This window comes from Rhinolophus sinicus, chromosome 17, assembly GCF_057876585.1.
Source record: "Rhinolophus sinicus isolate RSI-liver-muscle chromosome 17, RSI-T2T, whole genome shotgun sequence".
In the NCBI taxonomy this organism is placed as follows: domain Eukaryota; kingdom Metazoa; phylum Chordata; class Mammalia; order Chiroptera; family Rhinolophidae; genus Rhinolophus; species Rhinolophus sinicus.
Window position 1 is genome coordinate 171,682,128 of NC_142517.1, and position 23,270 is coordinate 171,705,397.

General features: G+C 35.5%; 1 protein-coding gene across 1 annotated transcript in view; it reads left to right on the forward strand.

Moving 5' to 3' along the window:
- The window catches only part of FSIP2 (fibrous sheath interacting protein 2), an 83,826-nt gene that overhangs the window by 35,013 nt on the left and 25,543 nt on the right, over window positions 1–23,270 (forward strand). The window contains exons 15-17 of the mRNA XM_088794168.1: window positions 646–682; window positions 2,829–11,787; window positions 13,461–22,975. Coding sequence (XP_088650294.1) covers window positions 646–682; window positions 2,829–11,787; window positions 13,461–22,975 — 18,511 coding nt within the window. The remainder of the gene's footprint in view (window positions 1–645; window positions 683–2,828; window positions 11,788–13,460; window positions 22,976–23,270) is intronic.

Here is a 23,270-nt window from a genome sequence, read left to right on the forward strand (position 1 = left end):
TTTTTCTTTCATTTGTTACAATTCATATGTTTTTATATTATTAGTTGTGATGACAATTGTAAATAGAACACATGATAGAATATTGTCATACATAGAAAAGGGCTACATATCAATTGATATTGAATATGGCTAGAAATCTATGTTTTTAACCATAGTTATTGAATAATCATCCACATATTCCCTTCCTACTTTTTTATGAGAATGTGGGTGGGTCTATGGAATTTGAAGTAAAGGATTATCAGAAATCTCCAGTCAGATGCCTTGCTACCTCATGTCTTTTGGAAGACAGAAAAGACGAGCCCACACTCTCCCTCCAATTCTGTCTTTCCTCAGAGACCCACAAAGCAGGCATAGATAAGGTTGGTCAATAGAATTTTCAGATAGATAAATATTTTATGCATTAGCTACAATTCTCCTCCTTTGAGTAATAAAGCATGTGGGTCAGTAGAGAAGGAGGAGGAGAAATGGGTGGGTGTGGGGGGGGGGGTTGAACAAAAATGAAGTCAATTCTTCCTTTTGAATTTCTGTAGAAAAACTCTCAGCTATATAGAGAAACGACATTCAAAGATCAGAAATTTTGGAAAAATTACATAAATTCTTGACCCTAAATAATAACTAAATGATCAACCTTTCTTGACTTTACAGACAACAGAATCTTCTACAAAATTGCTTGCAAAAAAAAGTATGTATCATAAAAACCACTGATAAAGCAGCATATTAATGATACTTTCTAATGTGTCATAATAGAAAAAAAATCTGTGAAACAAATAATGAGTAATCATCTATTGATATTAGTCAGTCTTGCTCTCTTTGTGCCCCCCCCCTTTTTTTCTTTTTTAATGTTTACCTTCGGTTAACTCTTAGATTTCTCAGTGGTCTAAAGTTCTAATCAAAAGATAATGTTGGCCTGTCAGGAAGGGGTCTTATGGAGACAGAAGGAAGAGGAGGCATTCAGGCCTAGCCATCATAAGAACAGCATGAGACAACCACAAACCCTTTCTGTCATGGGAAGCCATTAAGTGATACAGCTTTGCAGACTTGGCTGGTGAGCTGAAATGCCTAGGTCTGTCCCTAGCCCTTTTCATAGGAAGGGACCTGATCACCCAAGAAGGTCACAAAAAAAAGTACCTGGTCACCTATGAGCTGAGACTTGGAACAGACAGATAAGAGGGCATAGTTGTAAGTTGGATGTAGTCAGACCAGCCAGGAAAGAGAAAGGGATTGGAGGACAACACATATTCTGGCATACTTTTTCACATGGACACCTGCTCAATTCATACAATATATATCAAATACAAAAGCTTTGATTCAAGAGAGTATTTCCCAGTTTAATTTTATAATGGAAAGCAAGTGAAAACTGGGTTCTATATACCATATTTCACTACGTAGAAAACTTTTAGGAATATCTCTTTTTCACATATCAAGATTGGAAACAGTTTCTTGCGCACCTATCCAGAGAATAACAATGTAGATCTGTTGTTTATTATATGATTATATGAAAAATAATATATATTGAATGTCTCAGTTTATATGTGTTATAGTAGATTAGAACAAGTGTCGTCTCTGTTAAAACTTAGGTGTTATTCTTAAAATATTTGATTTAGCATCTGATTATATAAGACAAGTATTATACATACGTAATATGTTGTATAATTGTGCAATAAGTGAGACAGTATCTTTAGGAGATTTGGCGATTAGAGCACAATAAAATGACTTTTCCTGGGGTGCCCCCAAACACTCTCAAATGTGTCAGGAGACAGTATGCTACATAAGTGTTAATTTTTTTTGAATGTTGGCCCAAAACATGAATAATGCCATACAAACATAAGACAATGTTTGGGATGTGAACAGCCCATTACAAGAATCCTATTGCTTACCCTGCTACCTACATACCAGCCTTGCAGGCTTTGCTACCGGTTATTGTCTACAGCCTTTATGTCTCAAGTGTACCAATTGAAAAACAGACTACTAGTTTATTATAGGTATAAGGATTTCTGTGAGCCCCAAACAGATTTTCAGTAAGTAAGGAGAGGTATATAGAATTCTACAGATGCATTCAGTGTCCACTCTTATTCCAGTTTAATCTGTGACAATATCATTGACCACTAAGGAAATGGTCATCCAAATTTATTTCCAGCTCAAAATGAGGAATTTTCCAACTTCCCCACCCTTGCTCAGCTCCTGACTCTTTTAAGACCCAGTTCTAGCTTAGCCCTTATTTTCTTTCTAAACTAAATGGTTCCTTCACTGTATCATCTTTTCTCAGCCTCTGTAAGACAGTTTGTACAGGTACTCTTTTGTTGGATACAAAGCCATTCAATCTCTGTAGTGCATTAATTATTTTAGTGCCTATCAAATAATTCTTAACAATTAGCTGTGCCAGGGAATGGGGAACAGAGATGGCTTATCTTCCATCCTTACATCTTAGCTAGACACATGCCTCTCAAAGCACCCAAATATTTTCACCACATCTGTTTTGAGAAATATTCTGATAGAAATTATCTGTTGTATTTTTAAAATAATTTCTCATGCAGCTCAGCAATAAATGTTGGGGGGGGGGGAGCGGAGAGGTAGGAAAAAAAAAACCTTCTAAGGGAATGTGAATCAAATGGGAATTTATATAAAATTATTTTATTGTATTAAAAAATAAACCAACTTGAAGTTAATCTGAAATTCAAGATAAATTTTTACCATGTTCTCTTCATAACCGTGATGGTATCCAGCCTTGCATCATTTGATATAAAAATAAATAATTAAATGTTACCCTCTGTCCCAGAATAGGGTGAGTTCTGATATGGTGTTTTCATTCCTGTTTGCCTCCTTTCTAGGTAACGTCTGAAGAACTAAATAGCATAATTCAGAATATAATGACCTGGGTTGTGGCTACAGTGACCAGTATATTATATCCAGCCATCACAAAGTATGAAGAAAGGTTGCAAAATAATACATACATAGTGTCTGATGAGTCTGTCCTCTCTTCAGATAGTTCAAGTTTTTGTAGCACATGCAGTGAAGAGTTTACATATAGAAGCTATACATCTGCAACAACTAAAACATTTCAGAGAGAGCCCTGTGCATTTGTAGTTGACAGATCAGTGAGGTGGCCAACCTCACCTTTAAAACCACCTTCTGCACATGTGGGAAGGGCAGTTGGAAATACATATAACATAAAAGGACAATCTATAACATCTGGACTAAAAAAGAATAAAACCAGCATGATATATGCATACCCTAAGCTAAGAAGTTGTAAATCTGATAGTCACCTTTTAGCATCATTTGAAACAGGCACAAAAAAATCTAAGGATGCTACCACTGAAACAGATGGCTTACAGAGTGTAGAATTTTCTGACCAAAAAGCAAAAGCCATGAGTGAAATAAAGAATTTAAAGAATATTTTTGTTAATTTTAAATGTCACTTAAAAGCAGAAACTGAATTAATTTTAGAAAGAATTTTTAAAGAAATAATGTCTGACTTAACACAGGCCATTCCATCTATCTCTTCTGTTACTGCTGAAGTGTTTGTTGATCAAACCGAGCCTGATAAAACAGGTTTGCTCTCCAATACTGATATCTCCTCGGTTGCTTCAGAGATTGTGGAAAATATGCTTGAGAAGCTCCAGTCTGCAGCTGAAAAAAAATGTTTTGAGATGTTTTTACAAGAAGATTTGTCAGTCGACATAAAACCAAGCTTAACACCCAGTGGAGAATATCTCACTCCATCAAATGGAAAACCTTTAGAAGCTTCACTACCTTCACTGCCTATGAAACTCATGTGTGATATTGCAGAGGATATGGTGCATGCCATTTTACAAAAGTTTATGACTCTTGTACCTTGTAAGCAAGATGACCTTCCTCCTCTCGGAGATCCAACTAAACTTTCCTATCAGCAACATATGACAAACCAAACACGTACGTTCCTTAAAAAAGCTGACAAAAAGAAATGTAGTCTTGAAACTGATGAAGCCAATTTAACTCTTAAAGAAGAAATACAAAACTTAATATCAAATATCTGTTCGCAGTCCTCTCTGGTTGGCTATGTAGAGGAAGCAATCAGTGCTATACTAGGGTACATACACACTGAACTTAATAGTGAGAGGCTGATTGCCTCTGAAGAAACGGTAGTACTCCTTCAGCTACTCAATGATATCTTCACTCAGCTGGACCAGAAGCCATTAAAAGCAGATGGTAAAAAACGTAGACGCTCTAGACTGAGTAATGTTTCTGACCCTGAAGGAAAGTACAGAATAACTGGCACAAGGTTACCCAGCGGTCCTAGGTCTAGAAAACCATTTCCACCTGTCAATGTTCCTGGCATGGTCCTGTATTCTGAAGATGATAATGAAGAAATAGACAAAATTGTGGAAAATGTGCTTGATTCATCTTTTAAAGAAGAAAAAGCAAAATCACTAAAACAGAATCCTGAGGATTGGTTTACAAAAGGAAAGACTTGTTTTGAATACAAAAGAAATAGCAGACCATCCACAAAGCCTGCCTCTCCAAGAAGCAAACTTGCGTTTTATGATGCGGGATTAAAGACTGAGTTACCATGTTTTAATAATCAAGAAATTTTAAAGGAAAAGCCATGTCTGAAAGAAGACATTTTGATTTTCAACCAAGATCAAAAGCATAAAATGCAAAAGGCTTCACAAAACATAATTAAAAGTATTTTAACAGAAATGTTCAAGGGCATATCTTCGGTTCCTCCAGGTCACTTAGGCAGTAAAACTGGGAAAGAAGCTTCAGCTCTTGTTGCAGAAAAACCGCAAGGACTCTCACATCAAGAATGGATGGAACAGATGTTCTCTGAGTCAGAAATTCATACTGTGGCCCAAGAAATAACAGATGCTGTGCTAAATATACTCCATAAGGCATCCAGCTGCATGCCCAGTACCACCAAAAGCCACAGTTCTTCATCAGTTCATCAAACTTCTCTAGATACTTCTGATATACCCCACATGGCCAAGGAAGCATCAAATAAAAAGTCACTAAATATATGGTTTGACAGTGAAAAGAAAATGAAATATTTATCTTCGCTTGACTTACCTCCTACCAAACCATCCCTGTTAAAATCTGAAGAAAGTGAACTTAAACCTATAGGTGATCTTACTGATAAGATCATTAACACAGTTTTCAAAAGGCTGAAGTTACTCATTTATCCAAAATTGCAAATAGGCTCCAAATCTCCACTTGCAGAGCAATCTTCCCTACAATCTCAGCTTAGTACATACACAATTAAAGTGGTAAACATTGTTTTGCGTGCTATCCAGGATGAACTGGAACTTGATAAGAAAAACCGCAACTTTCGGGAAACAGACCACACCAAATCTCCTGAAGGATTTTTTGCTGACACTGATAAATTAGAATCTCTTGTCTCAAGTCTTGATGATGACATTATGGCATCTCCATTATTAACTTGTATTTGTGAAATACTATCAAGTGGGCATCCAGATCAAAGCAGTATTTCACTCCCTTCAGATAAGTCAATGCCTTCAGCTTCATATGGCTCTGACAATGGTGAAAAACAAAACATTTTGCCAAGTAGGCAGGATAAAAAATCTTTTCACCAATATTTGGCTACTCCATGTGCTCTCCATAGTGTCTCTAATGGAAAAGATCTCACAGAGAAGATGAGATTGCAAATAGTAGATAGGATTGGGGAAACACTGTATGACATGCTTCTTAAGCTCATAGGAGCTCATCCTGACTGTCAGCCATCTTGTAGTATGCTAAACAGAAAGACGAAGAACGAGAATCAGCAAAGGGCTACTGAATTGCAGTCTAATATTCAGCTCGTTTCCAAAACAATTTTGGAATATATCCTTGCAAAATTATGTAATATTGACATGGATACCAGTTTCACAAGTTCTGGAATTAAAGTTGTCTCAGAAGCTCCTGATATTGACAGCTTATCATTTGCTTCGATTATTGAGGAAATTGCCAAATGCACAGACATAATCTACAGCATAGTTTCCAGGATGATGGTTCAGAAGAGTAATGAAGAAGGGAGTAAAAATAAGGTAAAAACTATTGCTCCTGTGTCTTCCAAAACAGGGAGGACAAAAGAAATACAGTCAAATAAACTGAAATCTGTGGCTTCAGATATTCTTAATATGGTTTTTGCCAAACTGGAGGGATTTGCCAACGGAAATTTAGAAACTCTGGATTCTATTAGTGATGGAAATAAAAATAGCAGTAAGATGGACTTAAAATGTGAAAGTACCAATGTTTTCACAGACACACATGAAGAACTATTGCAGTCTACTTTATACAAGCATGCAAAGAAGGTATCAAGTAGTATTTTAAAAGCTATTCAAACTGAATTAAATATGAACTCAGATTTGAAGACAAGCATAAAAACTCCACCACGTGAGAATCAAATGCTTAAGAATATAGTCAATTTAATTTTAGAAGCAGTATCCCAAGGTATGTTTAATGAAACTGAACATGAAGAAAGAGGCATTGAAAATTATCGATACAGGCCAACCTATGGAAATTTCCTTCCTGGAGGAGCTGAATCAGATTCATTTCTAGAAGATGCTGAACATACAGAGAACGAATTCACCAGAGAGAGAACATCACTAAGAGAAGAAACTAAATCAGATTCTCTTCAACAATGGGTTCTAGAAAGAACCTTAAACAAAATTGAAGTGAAACTCAAAGAACCACAGAAGTCTCCGATCATTCCCATCATAAGAAATATTTTGAATGAAATTTTTCAAGGTGCTTTGGTCAAGCAATTAAATGTGCTTTCTCTCTCCGACTCTCCTTTAAATAACATTCTTCACAATGTTGATGAGCCAATCGCTCAAACATCTCAATTTTTAGATAAGACGATGGGCCCTTTAGTGTCTGAAGCAGATGTAACCATAGTGTCAGATGATGTTGTTAGAATTGTATTTCATAAACTTTATTCAGCTGCCATGACAGAGAGAAATGCAAGTAAAACCAGGTATAAAACCATCACCTTTTCAACCAATGTTCCTTTTCATGAACACACCTATGAAGAAAAGTCCTCTGTTACTGCGCTGGACAAGAATCCATGTGCTATTCAGTCCAGATTCAATGTTGACAAACAGGCCAACATAAATGTAGTTGAAGATATTGTACAGGCAATATTAACAAATCTAGAAACTTTTACTGCTCACAAAGTAAAATCCCTTTTTTGTCCCCAAATCAACTTCACAGTTCCAATGGCTTTACCTGTTCAGCAGGATAAAAATACATTAAGCAAAACATTATCAGCTGAAGATTCATGTTCCGATGATCGATTTTCTTGCTACTCAGTGGATCATATTACATCAGAAAAGACCAACTCATGCCAACTCTCTTTAAATAAATTAAATACATATGCAACAGAAGTGGCCAGAAAAATTCTACAAACAATCAAACATGAGTTAGATAAAGAAAGGGAAAGTCCTTTCGTAACTCATAACATTGTGGTTTCTGAAGGTATTGCAAGTCAAATTGTTACCACAGTATTAGATATTGTATCGTCTAAAGGCAAATGTGACAGAAACAACTGTGACAAAGAGACGAATTCAGATCGGCAAGAAGGTATTGAAAAGATGTTTGGTAAGACTGAATATCGAAAAGTACTTCAGTTTCAAATACAAGATACCATTGAAGGGATCTTATGTGATATTTATGAAAAAACATTGTATCAAAATAATCTCTCATTTTCCACACCCGCTCTGAAATGCAGCATAGCTGATAAACAGTCTGGAGCAAATTCTGAAATGTACATTGAAGGTGCAAATAAGATTACTCCAAAACTTTCAGTTCCTAAATCAGATGCCATTTTGATATCCAATGATATAGTGGACATCGTTCTTCATAATCTCAGTTCTGCTGTCATGCTTGGCATAAATACAGAGGACCCTACTTCTGCAAGATTGCCCCTTACCTTTTGTGATATGTTTTCACAAGCAGTGTGTCAACGGCCTCCTCTCACGGAGTCAAAAAGTGAAAGAAATACAGAGTGTTTTTCATCTTCAAAAAATCTGAAATCAGCTTATGCTGATGATAGTCAGATAACTGTAGTAGAGAAAGAATACACCAAGAAATCTGCTCCTGACCCATTGGAGGAAAATGCTAACTTCATTACTAAAACTATTTTTAATCGGTTAGAATCTTTTGCCACAGAAAGAATAGATTCGTTAATTACTTTAGCTTTCCAGCCTAAAGAAAAGTTGTTTGTTTGCCCAGAACTGGAAAATCATAAACAAGATGATAGCATCTTTCATGAATCAAATCAAATGCAATCAAATGTGAGGGTTCTGAAAATATCAACTGAAAATATTCTCAGCCAAGAGCCTCCAGGTTACACTTTTGCCAGTTACAGAGAAAAACTTGGATCCACAATTCATCTATCACAAACTAGTCTCAAGGAATATGCTGACATCATTGCCAGTGCCGTTTTGAAGCTTATTAAAAATGACTTAGACCTAGAAATCCAAAAGGTGTATCCGTATCAAAACAATATTTTATTCCAAGAAAACATCATTGTGAGTGAAACTGTCAACAGTCTCTTAAAGATTTTATGTGATAAAAAATCTGTAAAAGAAATTAGTTTTTACTCAGAAGACATTCCTAACTCATTTTCACAATTAACTGTATCAAATGAAATATTGCCGGGGCAAATAGAGCAGGAGGAAAACACCAAAGTCTCTCTGTTTTCCAAGAATCCATTAGAACAAAACGAAACAACACCGGAAAAGGAAAGCCAGAGAATTGTTTTGGAAGACATATTTATGAGAAATGGAGAATCAAAACAAAAAGGAAAAACTGCACTACTCAGTGCAGTGGAAGAAATTTTAAGTAAAGTATATCAAAGAATAATGGAGATCACAGGCCATTTGCCTCCATTTAATGAAATCCCCTACTTTGTATATAACTCTAAAATTAAAACATCAGACATGGCACAAAGAAACTTTCTTCAATCACATATTAACAGTGTGGCAAATGACATAGTTGAAAGTGTTTTGGGGAAAATGTACTCTGTAGTTGTGGCATGCTTATATGAAAGCAATAAAAAAGAAGAAGCATCTGACGACAATGATACCTTACCCAAGAAACCATCGTTTCTTTCAGCCGGGGAAACTAAACAAGCAGGGCAACAAAGTACATCCTCTAGATATGTGATACCACAGGTTTATCCTTATGCAGACAAAAAAAGTGTCTCTCTATTGGAAAACAATGTTCTGCAGTATTCATCTCTGCAAGTAGCAAAGGATTTAGTCGAACTGGTTCTCAGTAAGATCACAAATTTTGCCTCATTTCATCTAGAAGAGACCCCTTCCGCTGAAGGTCGTGCTGACGAGTTGCAATCTCTAAGGCTACACAGTTTTAAAGAGAGCCCTAAAGGCAGCCCTCAGCCAGGTTTTAAAACAAGTTTAAAAGCAAGATCAAAAGTTACTTCTTTGCCTAAATTTAGAAGAAAACCACATCTAGGACGTAGTGGTGCTAAGGCCAAAAGCAAGACCAAGTTAAATCCTGTAGAAAAGACTCCAAAGGACAGCCGGTCCAAGACTGCCACTGAGCTGCCACACATCCTGTCAACAGGAGATGCACAAGTCTTACTGGAAACAAAATTGCCCACTTCAGAATTAAAAATGTATGCGAAGGATGTAATAAGTAATATCCTGGAAACAATTGTGAAAGAATTTGAAAAGGTGAAGCAAACTAGAGCAATAGAGAAGGTGAAAGCTTTACCATCCGATGAAATCATGGCAGCAAATAAAATAGTTACTACAGTTTTGCAAGGATTATATGCTATAAGTAATCACAATTTGGCTTATCAGATCAAATTCTCACATCTGGATGGTCACAAACTGTCACAGGGGAATATAGGTACAGGTTCTCTTGCCAAAACACAAGGATGCTTTTACTTGGAAAATGTTTCTTCACAGCTAGAACAGATTTTTCCGAAAGATGGTATATTTAAAAAAATATTTGACAAATGGCAAGCAGAAACAAATGACATGGAAAGTGAAAAATGTGAGCTATGGATGATAGCTGAAAATGTTTTGACCAAAATTTCAATAGAAGCAAAAGAATTAGGATATTCTCTTTCATTTTTAAATTCGCCACATCTTGAGGACTGTGAAAACAGGTTCCATAATAATTTTAAAGGAACTTCTACTAGAAGTGAAGATACCAAAGCACAAATTAATATGTTTGGAAAGGAAATTATTGAAATGGTATTTGAAAAATTACAGCTGTGCTTTTTGTCCCAGATGCCTACCCCAGATAGTAAAGAAACTCTAGCAAGGAGGAAACAACACATTGCTACTAAAAGTAAATACAGTTTTCCAACCAAGGATATCCTCAGCAGTGTGCCAATCTATAACATGAAGATAAAAGACCATATGTCTTTGGGCTCCAGCAAGCAAATTGTTCAAGAAATTGTCGAAAGAATTTTAAAAATATTCGAGTCATTTGTAGACGTGCAGTTTAAACATATCTCTAAATATGAGTTTTCTGAAATAGTGAAAATGCCTATAGAAAACCTTTTTTCTGTCCAGCAGAGACTATTAAGCAAAACGATGTTGCCAAAATTACAACCACTGAAAATGTTTTCTGATGAATCCAAGTCAAGTACTGTTATTTCCAAGGAAAATACACAGAATGCTATTCTACGAGTTCATTCATTCCATTCAGAATTACATACATATGCTGTTAATATCGTCAGTGACATGCTTGGTATAATTAAGAGCAAGGTAGACAAAGAAATAAGCCAAATAGAACCATCTTCAATTAGCATATTGAACGAGAACATTGTAGCCAGTGAGGTCATTGGCAAACTATTAGACCAGTGTACTTATTTCAATGAGTCTCTGATCAAAAACCTTCCAATGGACAGTTCATTCCAAGGAGTGGAAAATATCTACATTGTTAATCAGGTTGAATTAGCAACGGATATGAAAATGCCAGTGTCAAAGTTAAAGGAAGTTAGTTTGGGAAATAATCCTCCACAAATCAGTGTACCTGGTTTGGTGTTTTATTCCAAAGAAGACATGAAAAAAAAATATAGGGCTTCATCAAATGTATCCTCATATGCCAGAGACATAATTAAAAGCACAGAGCCAATGGAAAGACCTGATTCAGAAAATACACCACTATGTCCTAGAAGCAAAGTGAAAGACTACAGCCCAACGGAATCTAATTTCAGCCCCTTTGATCAAGCCATAAAAGGACATAGCTCCCTTCCTGCAGACAGTGTCTTACAAAAGCTGATTAAGAGAGCAAATGAATCCACAGAAGAAGAATTAAAGCAAGTTTTGTCATTCATAGAAATGGGAAAAGGTGAAAATCCAAGTGTGTTTCATTATGAGACCCTAAAACCAGTTGTTGAGCCAGACCTAACTCAGACAACTGTTTCTCCACTCAAAATATGTTTAGCTGCAGAAAATATTGTCAATACTGTGTTGTCAAGCTATGGTTTCCCAAGTCAACCACACAGAAATGAAAGCATGGAAACAATGAAACCATTTTTCATATCAAGGCAAAACCCTACAGGACAAGAGAATGAAGAGAAAAGTTTGCTGGGAATGTGTGATAAAAGAATCAGCTGTATACCTGAACAGGAAGAAAAACCTGAAGCCAGCATGGGAGATTGTTCTTTATTGCAAAAATGGGAAAGTAAGGGGTACCCAAAGATAAAGGCTCTGAAGGAACTTGAAGTCATTGCTTTTGCTGATTATGAACTGGGTCCAAATGAAATTAATTTGGTAGCAAGACATGTAACTACATGTGTGATCATACATTTGAAGAATTTCAAAACTAGAGGTAAGCAAAAGATAACTTACTTTACAATTTGGCATAATTTAGAGAAAATAGTCTGATATGCTTAAAGATCAACTAACCAAGAAACTATATTTACTGTTTTTCTGAAAATAGACTTGGAGGTGGGGTACTTAGTACTTCTTGATAAACCAGGATACTAAAAAAAAAAAAAAAAAAAGGGTTATACATTCACCTGGTTTGACTCTGAAAGTATCTCTTGCTCAGTTTCCTATATCTACAGGTGTGAGAAAATGAGGGTACATCAAAGCAGGGGATTTGGGTTAAGCATGAGGTATGAATTCCAAAGAGTTTTTTTAAGTTCTTACGCATGACTTCTTTATAATCATACCAAATACACAGTTAATTGATTGAAGTCAGTGATTCACCTTTTCGAGGTTTACAGTGGAAGTCTTTGCCACTGTTAGTCACAGTTTATAAGAACAGTGGTATTAAGCATCTCGTTTTATTTACATTGCAGTATTCTTAAATTCCTTTTAGGTATAATGCTCCAAACATATTCTTACAAAGTTATTTTCACTCTCTTTCTAAGAAGGCTCATCTATATATGTTAAGTTGAACCATATGTAATAGCCATTTTTGTATGTCCAAGCCTGTTAATTACTGGCAATGTCATAAAATTGAACATAGTGATATTATAATAGCCCTGAACTGGATCAATAATTCCAGTTACTAGCAATTAGTTGCTACATTACCAGTCCAGATGTATCACTTGCCCAATATCCAAATAGGAGACCACATATTACCAGTCCTAAAACCTGCAGGAGGAGGTCATGTCCCATTCTTAAAACTGGTATTTTTTTTCAAGATGGATAGTTGTGTACCTGCAATCGCAAGCTCATAAACAGACTCTCTCCAAGGATAGCATAATTTAACTTAAAGAATTAATAAAGAAAAGACAAGAGAAGCACCATAATTCCATCCCATTGGTATTTAGCTCTTCTATCAAATCAATTCTCTATTCTTAGACATGTCCAGAGCCTTGCAGTGATTTCACTTGTGCTCATTCTTTCACATGAAATATTCTTACTTCACTTCCTTCATCGCAATATGGCCAAATACTTTTGAGCAGTCAAAGCTCAGCTAAAAGCCTCCCACATCCACAAAGAGTGCCTAATTCCATATGGCTGGTTTGGGACAAACTTTGTGACTGACTGCAATCCAGGGGTTAAAGTATTACTGACATTGTCATCTATCCCTAACCTTTGTGGTGTTAGCTCACTTTTATTTCAGTCAAGTTCACAACTCCTTAGCTTCCTAAAAGTAATACACAGTATAACTTTAAATGTTTTGACTACAAATATATTTTTTAAATAATTATATGTCTCTATAGATCACTGTAGGCATGCTAGAATGTAACACTAAACTTGGAAATCATTTTTATGCCCCGGATTTCCAGCTTCTTGCTAACCATCTAAGCAAGACAGATTATCAGCACTTGACTTAGAGATTGAATTCTTCAGGGTTGTTTTCTCAACTTTCTGGCTAAAATTAAGATTCCACAGATGGGAAATGAATGTCAGAAGAAAACCCAATTTCTTTCCTGACGAGTGAGGTGTTCCAAACGTGAAATTCATATGTAAATAGTTACCAGTATATTGAATTTTCCATATTTCCCTTAATGCATGCTAAAAATGGTAATGTTTTCTTTTTTTAAGTTCCCAGTGAGGAGAAGGCATCTATTGTTTCTACAGTGTCAAAGAAAAACTACAAATCAAAACAGCCTCTAAGAAGCATATACAATGATTCCTCGCTTTATCAATTTTGTGACCATCTCACTGAGTCGGTCATTTGCCATTTAATTTCAAGCATTTCTGATAGCACCAATGATGGCAGAGGAAAGGATAAAGCAAGGGAAAGCCAAAATGCAGCATTTAACAAGATAATTTCAATTGATTCTCAAGTGTTTAAGAACAGGTCAATTGCTATTGGAGAACTTGCTTTAAGAATTTCTGAGACCATTACTGAGATCCTTTTTAATGGTAACATTATAGAACCTGATATTACACAGCAAATGTTGTCTTTAAAGACAAAGTACATTTACTGCCCAGGAGTAGCTGCTGCTGATTTTGATAATATCTTTCAGGATCTCTTAATAGGAGTGATTCATGTACTGTCACAAGAAATAGGAATAACTCATCACCTTGAAAGCAATAGAAAAAATACACCATTTCCCATGCTTAGAAGCAATAGTGTGCCTATTTGCAACAAAACAAACACCATGGAAAGACAGACAGGTTGCCGAGATTTGGAATCAGCTACTCACCAAATTGATCATCTCACTCAAAAAAATAAATTACATTACCTGGCATATAAATTAGACAATCCAGTTGGTAGCCTACAAACTTGTGAATACAAAGAAGTAGTCAATAAAGTTTTTAATATTGTTTTAGATTTATTTTTACCAGATGAACACCTACGTGAGGCTATGGATTCTGACAAAAAAGCAAGAACATTTTTCTCATTCTCAAATGACCAGCGAAGTAATAGCGTACTTGGAAATAACCTAGGGCTCACCCCAAAATCAGTTTTTCTTCTCAATATCGTGTGTGAGAAACTTACTAGAACACTTTTGGAAAAATTCACAAACACTGTCTTTCTTGATAACGGCCCTCTTTCTGATGAAATAGCAGCAGAAGAACATCATCTTTTAAAAATGTTTCAAAGTGTGAAAGATAAAGAATTTAATTATTGTAAGGGAGCGATGGACTGTGAACAATTGCAAGGAGATTGTGTGTCAGACCTTGTGGAAAATCTGGCAGAAATGGATCAAGATTTATTGTCATCAGACTCTATGCTTACTATTATTTCCCACAGCCTAGTTAAATCATTGATGGACAAACTATGTCACAGTATGCAACTCTCCCAGAGTCCACCTTTTGCAAACACTCAGTTAAAATATAGGACAAGAGAAATGCAGTCTAGTTTCTTAAAATCAAAAAGGCCAGAATTAGCAGAATTAAGACAAGGTAAAGGCTTTTTAGGATACATGAGTTATGACAGCAATAACTTGACAGGATCCCTGAAAAATCCCAGTGTGGTCAGCTCCAAAATACAAGCACCATTTGGCAAGAAGTGTTCAGTAAATTGCTCTTCTGTGTCAACACTTGAAAGACAGAGAACAAAGGATATGGATACAATAGCCATCCATAATAAGCTATATATGGGAGCTATTAATACAGGTGTTTATTCAGCTACATTTTTGGAGGAAATCATTTCAGAACTGTTTTTTAATCTCTCTACTTCACTGTGGGCCAAAAATGAAAACATTATTGAGGCCCAGCTTAATGAGATGAATACATTACTTGTCAACAATGTAGTGAATGAGTTTAATAACGCAGAAGTCACTGTTCTACGGAATGCTGAAGAAAGGCTGTGTTTTCCACCGGTCCATAAAGAAACTGTTAGTAGGATTGTTGACTCCATTTTTTATGATGTTTTTCAGAACTATAAATTAAAAGTGTTCTGTGGTGGTAATCTGGCACTTGACACTACCTCAGTAACACAACAAATAACTAATGGCATATTGTTAGAGATTTTAGACTACCAACTCCCATCTTGCTTCAGGGCAAAGCTCACACCTAATTCATATTACCCTCTCGAAGCTGCAATTATATTGCAGAAACTTCAAAATAACCTGAGAGAATTTACTTCCAAACCCAGGTCTTCAGCAGGCTATAGCACCATGTTATCACACTCATTTTTAGAAGATATCATCAGAAGACTTTTATCTCAACTCATTTCTCCACCCAGTAAGGCTTGCTCTTTGGGAAAAAAATATTTTATGAGTTCAGATTTTAATGAAATGTCTACCTGTATAGTAAATAAGGTTATATCCGCCATTTCAAGACATAAAATTTGTTTCACTATATATGATAATCAGCATCTACATACAGAAGAAAACCTCCAGAGGATGGTGGATTCTGTGTATAGTAATATTGTACAAACTTCTGAATCTCCTGTTTCAATACAGAAAAGTATAGTCAGCCAAAAACCAATTATGGTTGACCGAATAGCCAGTTTTATTATCCAAGAGATTATTGAAAATCACCTTCAACCATTTTTGTGTGAAGAAGGTTTGCCTCACCCCAATACTCCATTGGATGCAATATCGAACATGGTTCACCAGGTTCCCAGTGAAGTCACAGAGGCACACAGACACCATACACCATTACCCTTAGGTATTTACCCTGATACATTTGTAAGGGAAATTGTTGCCAGACTTTTATCAAAGATTTTCAGTTCAAAGCACAACACTGAAATTGAGCTGGAAAACATGACACAAAAAATAGTAAACTCAATAAATAACTACTTTGACAAAGCTAAAATTCACATTCTATGTGATGACAAAGAGCAATCTTACCCTTCTGTTGATACAGACCTTGTGGATGAACTCGTCACCTCAGTTTGTAGAAATGTTTTCAAACAGCATGGGCTGGACCCTGAGCTTGATAAAGAGTCTGAAGACAGTGAAATTTTTGTAGAAAAAATTACCAATTTAATTGTAGCTGCTATTTCAGATTACCTTCTTCATCCACTGTTTTCTGGAGATGGGACATCTTATTCTATTTCCACAGCTGAGAATATTGTTCAAGATGTTATTAATAACATCAGTAAATCTACCAAGCCAAGTCAGAGTTTATCTCCTTATAACACCTTGCTGCCATACACATTTTTAGAAGACATGATCAGAGTATTATTATCTAGAATCTTTTCTTCTGCATCTAACTTTGTTCCAAAGAGAGAAATTCCAAAAGACAGATCAAGAGTGAATTTCAATGAAATTGCTTCAGATATAATCACTGATATTAGGATGAAAATTTGTCAACATGAAATTCGATTTTCAAAAGATGAAGAAGAAACCAAGTTTGTTTATTCAGAGGATGATGTTCAGCATCTCGTTGACTCAGTATTCACAAATATTTTACAAAACTCTGAGTCTCAAGAATCTGTTGAGCAAAATATCACAAGCAGTAATGATGTTCTTATTGAGAGAATCGCAGGTTTTATCATTAAACATATCTGTCAACAACATCTTCAGCCATTTGTGGATGGAAAGTCATTGCCTTCTTCATCCACATCTCTTGACAATGAGAGAAGGCAGTGGTTTTATGCCAGTGTTTATTCTTCAACTTTTTTGGAAGATGTGGTCTCTGGGGTATTAAGTAAAGTATTCCACAGGGTGTTAGGCATTGTACAAACAAAATCAGTAAGAGATTCAGAAGATGAACTGTTTGATAAAGCTGAAAATCTCATACATTTGATAGCAGAGGAATTCTCAAAAGCCCAAGTTACTATTTTAGAGAATGCTGAGGAACAATTGTGTTTGCCTCCAGTGGAGAGAGATGTAGTGAAAAACATTATTGACATGGTGTACAGCAAATTTTTGCAAGAATATGAAATGGAAATTATGCCCAACAATGATTTTCTAAATGATTTAAAGACATTGGCTGCAAGAATAACTAAAATCATCTTGGCTGAAACTGTTGATTTCCAAATTCATCCAAGTCTTATAGGAAAGCTTCCTTTTAAGTCACACTCCAAACTAAACACTAATGTTTTAACAGAGAGAGTTCAATGTGACATTACTAAATCAAGATCCCAAAGACAGGTGTCCACAATGTATACTACTAAGTTATCACATACTCATATGGAAAAAATCATCACTCAGCTTATATCTCAGATGAATCCACTGGCCTCCAGTGCAGAATGCCCAGATAGTTCTCAATCAGACTTAAGCAATACAGTCATAAAACTGATAAATGAAATCATGTCAATAATTTCAAAACACGCAATATGTATTATTAAACATGGCAATGAAAAACAAAGTATGATTTCAGAAAAAGATATCCAGTCTATGGTTTATTCCATTTATGCTGACCTTTCATATTCAAATCTATACCAGTCTCTTACAAAAGATAAAAAAGATATAAGTAGCATAACTGTTTCAAAAATAGCAAGTTTTATAATAAAAGAAATATTTAACCACCATCTTCAGTCATTTTTATCTGGAGATAAAACTTCCCTTTCAGCTGCAGTTGATCAAAACTATAAACAGAAAGCAAAAACTCCTAAACAAAGAGAGTTGTCTTTCATTGTAAACTCGGCTGTCTTTTTAGAGGAAGTAATTGCTGAGCTTTTATGTAAACTCCTTTATGCATTCTCACATAATGTCTTAGCTGCTGAAAATCCAGATACAGTAAAAGCCAAAATTACTGGCATTGTTACAGCATTAGTAAAATCAATTGTTCTGGAGTTCACCACATCAGAGATTTTCGTTGCAGATTACGTTGATGATGATGTGTGTTTGTCAGAAGGGTATAAAGAAATGGTTCAAAAAATGGTCAACCTAATTTATGAAAAAATATTAGATGAATATGAGTCTCTGATTCAAGTATATAGGGCTATACAAAGTGACACTGTTTGTTTTGGAAGGAAAATATATCATTTGCTATTAGAAGAAATATATGATTATGAGGTGCAATCGCTAGTTTCAGGAGAATTAGTGTCTTCTTCCTATTCGTGCCCTCAAGCTGATAAAATCATCAGAAATGTGCTCAATGTCATCATGAAAGATAGTCACACCTTGCCATCATGTATTACTGTGCTGCCTCGTTCTCTTTTAGAAGATATGATTTACAAGCTTCTAGTGCATATCTTCCGTTCAGCTGACACTGAAAGTGAACTTAAAGAGGAAGAGGCTTTACCAGACTATGAGTTTATGAATACAGTTTCAAAACTGACTGATGAAATTATCAAAGAAATTTCTGAACATGAAATCCGCCTTGCCACAGCAGAGGAGAATGCAGAAAGTATGCAATTAGAAATGATTGAGAAATTGGTTGACTCTGTATGTAATAATATTTTGAAAAAATCTGAATTTCAAGCTGACATGCAAAAAGATGCAGGCAAAAAAGTAGGCTCATTACTTAGTAACATAGCTGGTTTCATTATGAAGGAAATCATGGACCATCATCTGCAGCCATTTTTACATGGTGAAGAATCCTCTTCCAAGGATTATGACCATGTCTCTATACTTACTAAACCTGGTAAAGAAAAGACGCAGACTTCTCTATATTCAGCTACATTTTTGGAAGATGTAATTGTTGACCTCGTTCACAAATTTTATTCTCTTCCAAGTATTACTGAAGATTCTAAGAAAAAAATTCCAGAGACAGATGTTGTGGACTTGGCTATAAAATTTGCAAACTCTCTGATAAGAGAATTTAGGAAAAATGAAATTAGAGTTTTACCAAATGCTGAAGGAATGTTTTCTCTTCCAGCAGTTGGTAAAGAGTCAGTTGATAAGATATCCAATTTTGTGTACGATCAGTTTATAGCAAAGTACAAATCTAATGAAATTCAGAAGGATGATAAAAGTAACATTGTAATAGAAATGATTGCTGCTTTAGCCCAGAAGGCAATCTCTGCTTTCAAGATTCAACCACTTTTTTCAGGAGACTGGTCTTCCACATTCTTTTCATTTCTAAATCCAGATAATATCACCCAAAGGATTCAACACCTACCACAGGAAACCTCTACAGAGATAAACAGATGCTTAAAAGGAAACCAACTTATTTTACCAGAACAATCATATAAACACACTTCTCTAACCTTTGACTGGAAAAATTTGTTGGGCACTTTGGAAATAGATAGAGGTAAAATGAACAGAAAGAAAAGTTTCCAAACTGAGGAGACATCAATTAAAAAGGGCGAAGTCCAAGATCCAGAAGTTACTTCTATAACTGGAAGTATGAAATACAACACAGTTAACCTGTTATCAGGGTCAGCTGCACGTATGGCAAATAAAAAGAAAGAGAATGAAAATAAAATGGGAAATACAATTCAAATCAATAATGAGAATGTATCAAAAGTTACTTCTCCAACTACTAGTGTGAAAAGTAAAGACACTCAGAAGCCAGATTTGAGGGTAACACTTAAAAATAATGAAATTGAGAAGAAAAGCAAATTTATTTCAAAAGAAGGAGAGAGGCAAGGTAATGAGATACACACACAAATTCCAGTAGCTACTGATGATACAGAAGATGAAGAAGAAATACCGGGACCAGACTTTGAAATAAACAATGAGAAGAAGATTGACAAAACAAGAGAAAATTCATTTGAAAAAGAAGACAATCCCATTCAATTATCTTCTTTGACATCTAAAGTGAGAAATACAGGGACCACAACAGATAAAACTGAGAAAAGAGTAACCCAAAAGCCAAACATTGAAGAGAGAAAAGAACCTCCACCTCTAGTAGATATAAATGAACAATACCCAGATTATGAACATGTTCAAAATATCACTGAAAATATTTATGACAATATCTTAGGTTATGCTCAAGAATCATCAGCTTATTCAAATCTCCCAAGTCCCTCAAGTGATACGGCATTTCATGTAATTCAAGAGGTTGGTAAGGATTTTGCAAAGTCTGTTACAGCAAAGTATCCATCCCTCTCAATTAACAAAAATCTCCCTGCCAAAGAGAAGAAAGAAGAAAAAGAGACAGAAAAAGAAAGAGAGAGAGAGCGAGAGAATAAAAGAGAGAAACAGAGAGAAAGAGAGGAAAAACAAGAGACAGAGAAAGTGAAAGTTAAGGGGATTAAAAATGAATCTAGTAAACCGGACCGTCCTCAGTACCCACCAAAAAGTAAACCTGGAATTTTTCCTGCTAAATTTTTAGAAGATGTTATCACTGAAATGGTTAACAAATTAATCTTTTCTACCTCACCAGAAACACAAACAGATGATAGATACCAAAATGTAAGTGATGACGAAAATCAAGCTGAACTCTATGACACAGCTATGAAACTTACTGATTCACTGTTAAAGGAGTTTTCAAAGGCTCAAATTAAGGTATTTAGGCCAGATAAGGAAAATCAGTTTTTTCCACCTGTAGATAAAGAGTCATCAATTCCTAACGTACCTCCCAGGCATAAAGAATCAACTACAGATGAAGCATCACCTAGCATTAAGAAAATAACTGTGGATAAAATGTCACATATGCATAAAGTGACTAAAAAACCCTCTCTAAATAAGATATCTTTCTTAGATAAAATACCAGCAATCGATAAAACATTGGTTAACAAAGTTGTTCACGCCTCTCTATGCAATATTTTGAAGGAACATAGATCTCAAGACTCCATTTGTAAGAACATCAAGAGTAATGGGGAAAATTTAGCAAGAAGACTAACTAGTGCAGTGATAAATGAAATTTTTCAACATCGGCTTAATTTGCTATTTTCTGATGAGGTTCCAGCTTCAGCATGTTTGCCTCTGGAATCTAAGGATGTTGTTATAAAGGTCCAAAAGGTGGTTCAAACAGCCAGCAAAGAATGTCAAACATCATCACCATATACTATTATGCTGCCTCATGAGTTTTTAGAGAATGTGATTTCTGCTCTTTTATCCAAAATTTTCTCAACAGTATCCAAAAACAAAGCAGAAACAGCTGAAGGTAAGTGGCTCACAGAGCTGGATTTCCTTCAAATGAAGTTATTAAGTACAGTCACAACAGAGATCGCCAAAGATAAAGATTTGATTATTCAGTATGTGGAATCCTTACATCCCAATGATGATGAAATTATTCAATTAGTGGCTCATTCTATTTACAATAATCTCTTTTCACAGTTTGGAACACAAGAGGTTATACAAAATTGTGTAGCCAGCGGATGTGTAATCGTTTCAAAAACCATAGTGGACTTAGTTCTCCGAGAGGTGGCTGGCAACCAGTTACAGAACTATTTTTCTGGAGAGCTAACTCCACATCAGTGTGCAGAAGTTGACAGTGTTGTTGAAAATATTCTTAAAGATGTTATCCAAACTATCGGTGCTCCCCAGCCTCAACCGTCACGTGCTCATCTACTGCCTTATAACATAATAGAAGAAACTGCTGTGAAATTTTTATCAAAGCTTTTACCTATGTTTCCAAAAGTGGATAAAGAAAGTACCAATTCTCTAGAAACTGAAATGCAAAAAATAACCTCAAAAATACTAAATTCAATACAAGAATTTATCTCCAGAAGTAAAATTAAACTGATACCGCCAGCCAAGAAATTGTCTGCTATATCTTTAGCTGATAATGAAAGTATTGATAAAGTAGTTAATTCTGTTTACAGCGGTGTTTTAAAGCACTCTGGCTCACATACTTGTATATTCAAAGATTTAATCGGTAAGAGCAATGTCCTCTCTGATATAATAGGTTTTTTAATGGTGAAGGAACTTTCCAATTCTGAATTTAAACCTCAAGTAGAGGAAGAAGTATCAAGTTCAGAATTAGTTCTGGAAGCGGTCAAAATTATGGAAAAAGTGGTCAAAATTGTTGATGAATTTAAGTCCCCGAAAAAGTATTCATCCAAAAAACATTTCATGTTGGATGCCATAATTTTGGAGGAAGCATTGGCCTTGTTCTTGGCTAAACTAATACAGTTGCCAAGTGCCTCAAGCAAAGATGGAAAAAACTTATCAAAACCTGAGTTAAATAAAATTGCATCTCAACTGACAAAATCTGTGACAACTGAAATTTCCAGAAGTAATATTAGTCTTGTTGCTACTGATCCTGAAGAACAGTTTTTAAATCCAGAAAGTATAGAAATGATTTCTCAGGTTATTGATTCAGTTTATAGTAATGTACTGCAACAATCGGGAACCCATGAAGACCTTTATTATGATATAAAAGGTACAAACAGAGTCTTCCCTAAAAAAGTGGCTAGTTTAATTATTAATGGAGTTTCAAGTTTTCCATTAGATACAGATGACTCAAAGTATTCAAATGTTGATCTCTTTGGAGATCTAGACCTTGATAGAATTGTTCAAAAGGCACAAGAGCATGCTGTTCAAATGATCCCTGACAGAGAGAAAGAAGAGTCAGATCAAGATTTAGTTGGAGAAGTGCCAATTAAAATAGTTCCACACGTTGGGAATAAACCAATCAAAGTAGACCCAGACATTATTTCAGCACATTTAGCAGTGATTTCTATAGAAACTCAACCTCTTGAGGAACTTAAGATGGAGTGTTTAAGAAAAACTGGACACAGCATCGCAGAAGTAAGAAGAGCGTCAATAAGTGGGAAAAGTTACTTCTCATCAGACACATCTAATGAAGGACAGATGAAGAAAGAAAGACGGACATCGTTGAATACGATGGGACGACTGGATGTAAAACCCTTACAGGTAAGTGCAAAACCAGCAGCAGAAAAACAGGTGAATCGTGAGACATACTTGTTCTGTGATTCTCCTCTTCAAATAGGTATTTTGGAATGAATTTTTGTTGCTATTGCCCATCCCAATAGGAGAATTACCTGGTTTATCATACTCTTTACTGGGACTTGCCATATTAGCGCTGTAGCTCAATTTAAAAGTCTCAGGTCTAAACTGTTTTTCTTGTTGTTGTTTGTTTGTTTCTTTGTTTTTGTAGAATGGGAATACATGGACACAGCCTTAGCAGTTAAACAAGGCTGACTGAAAC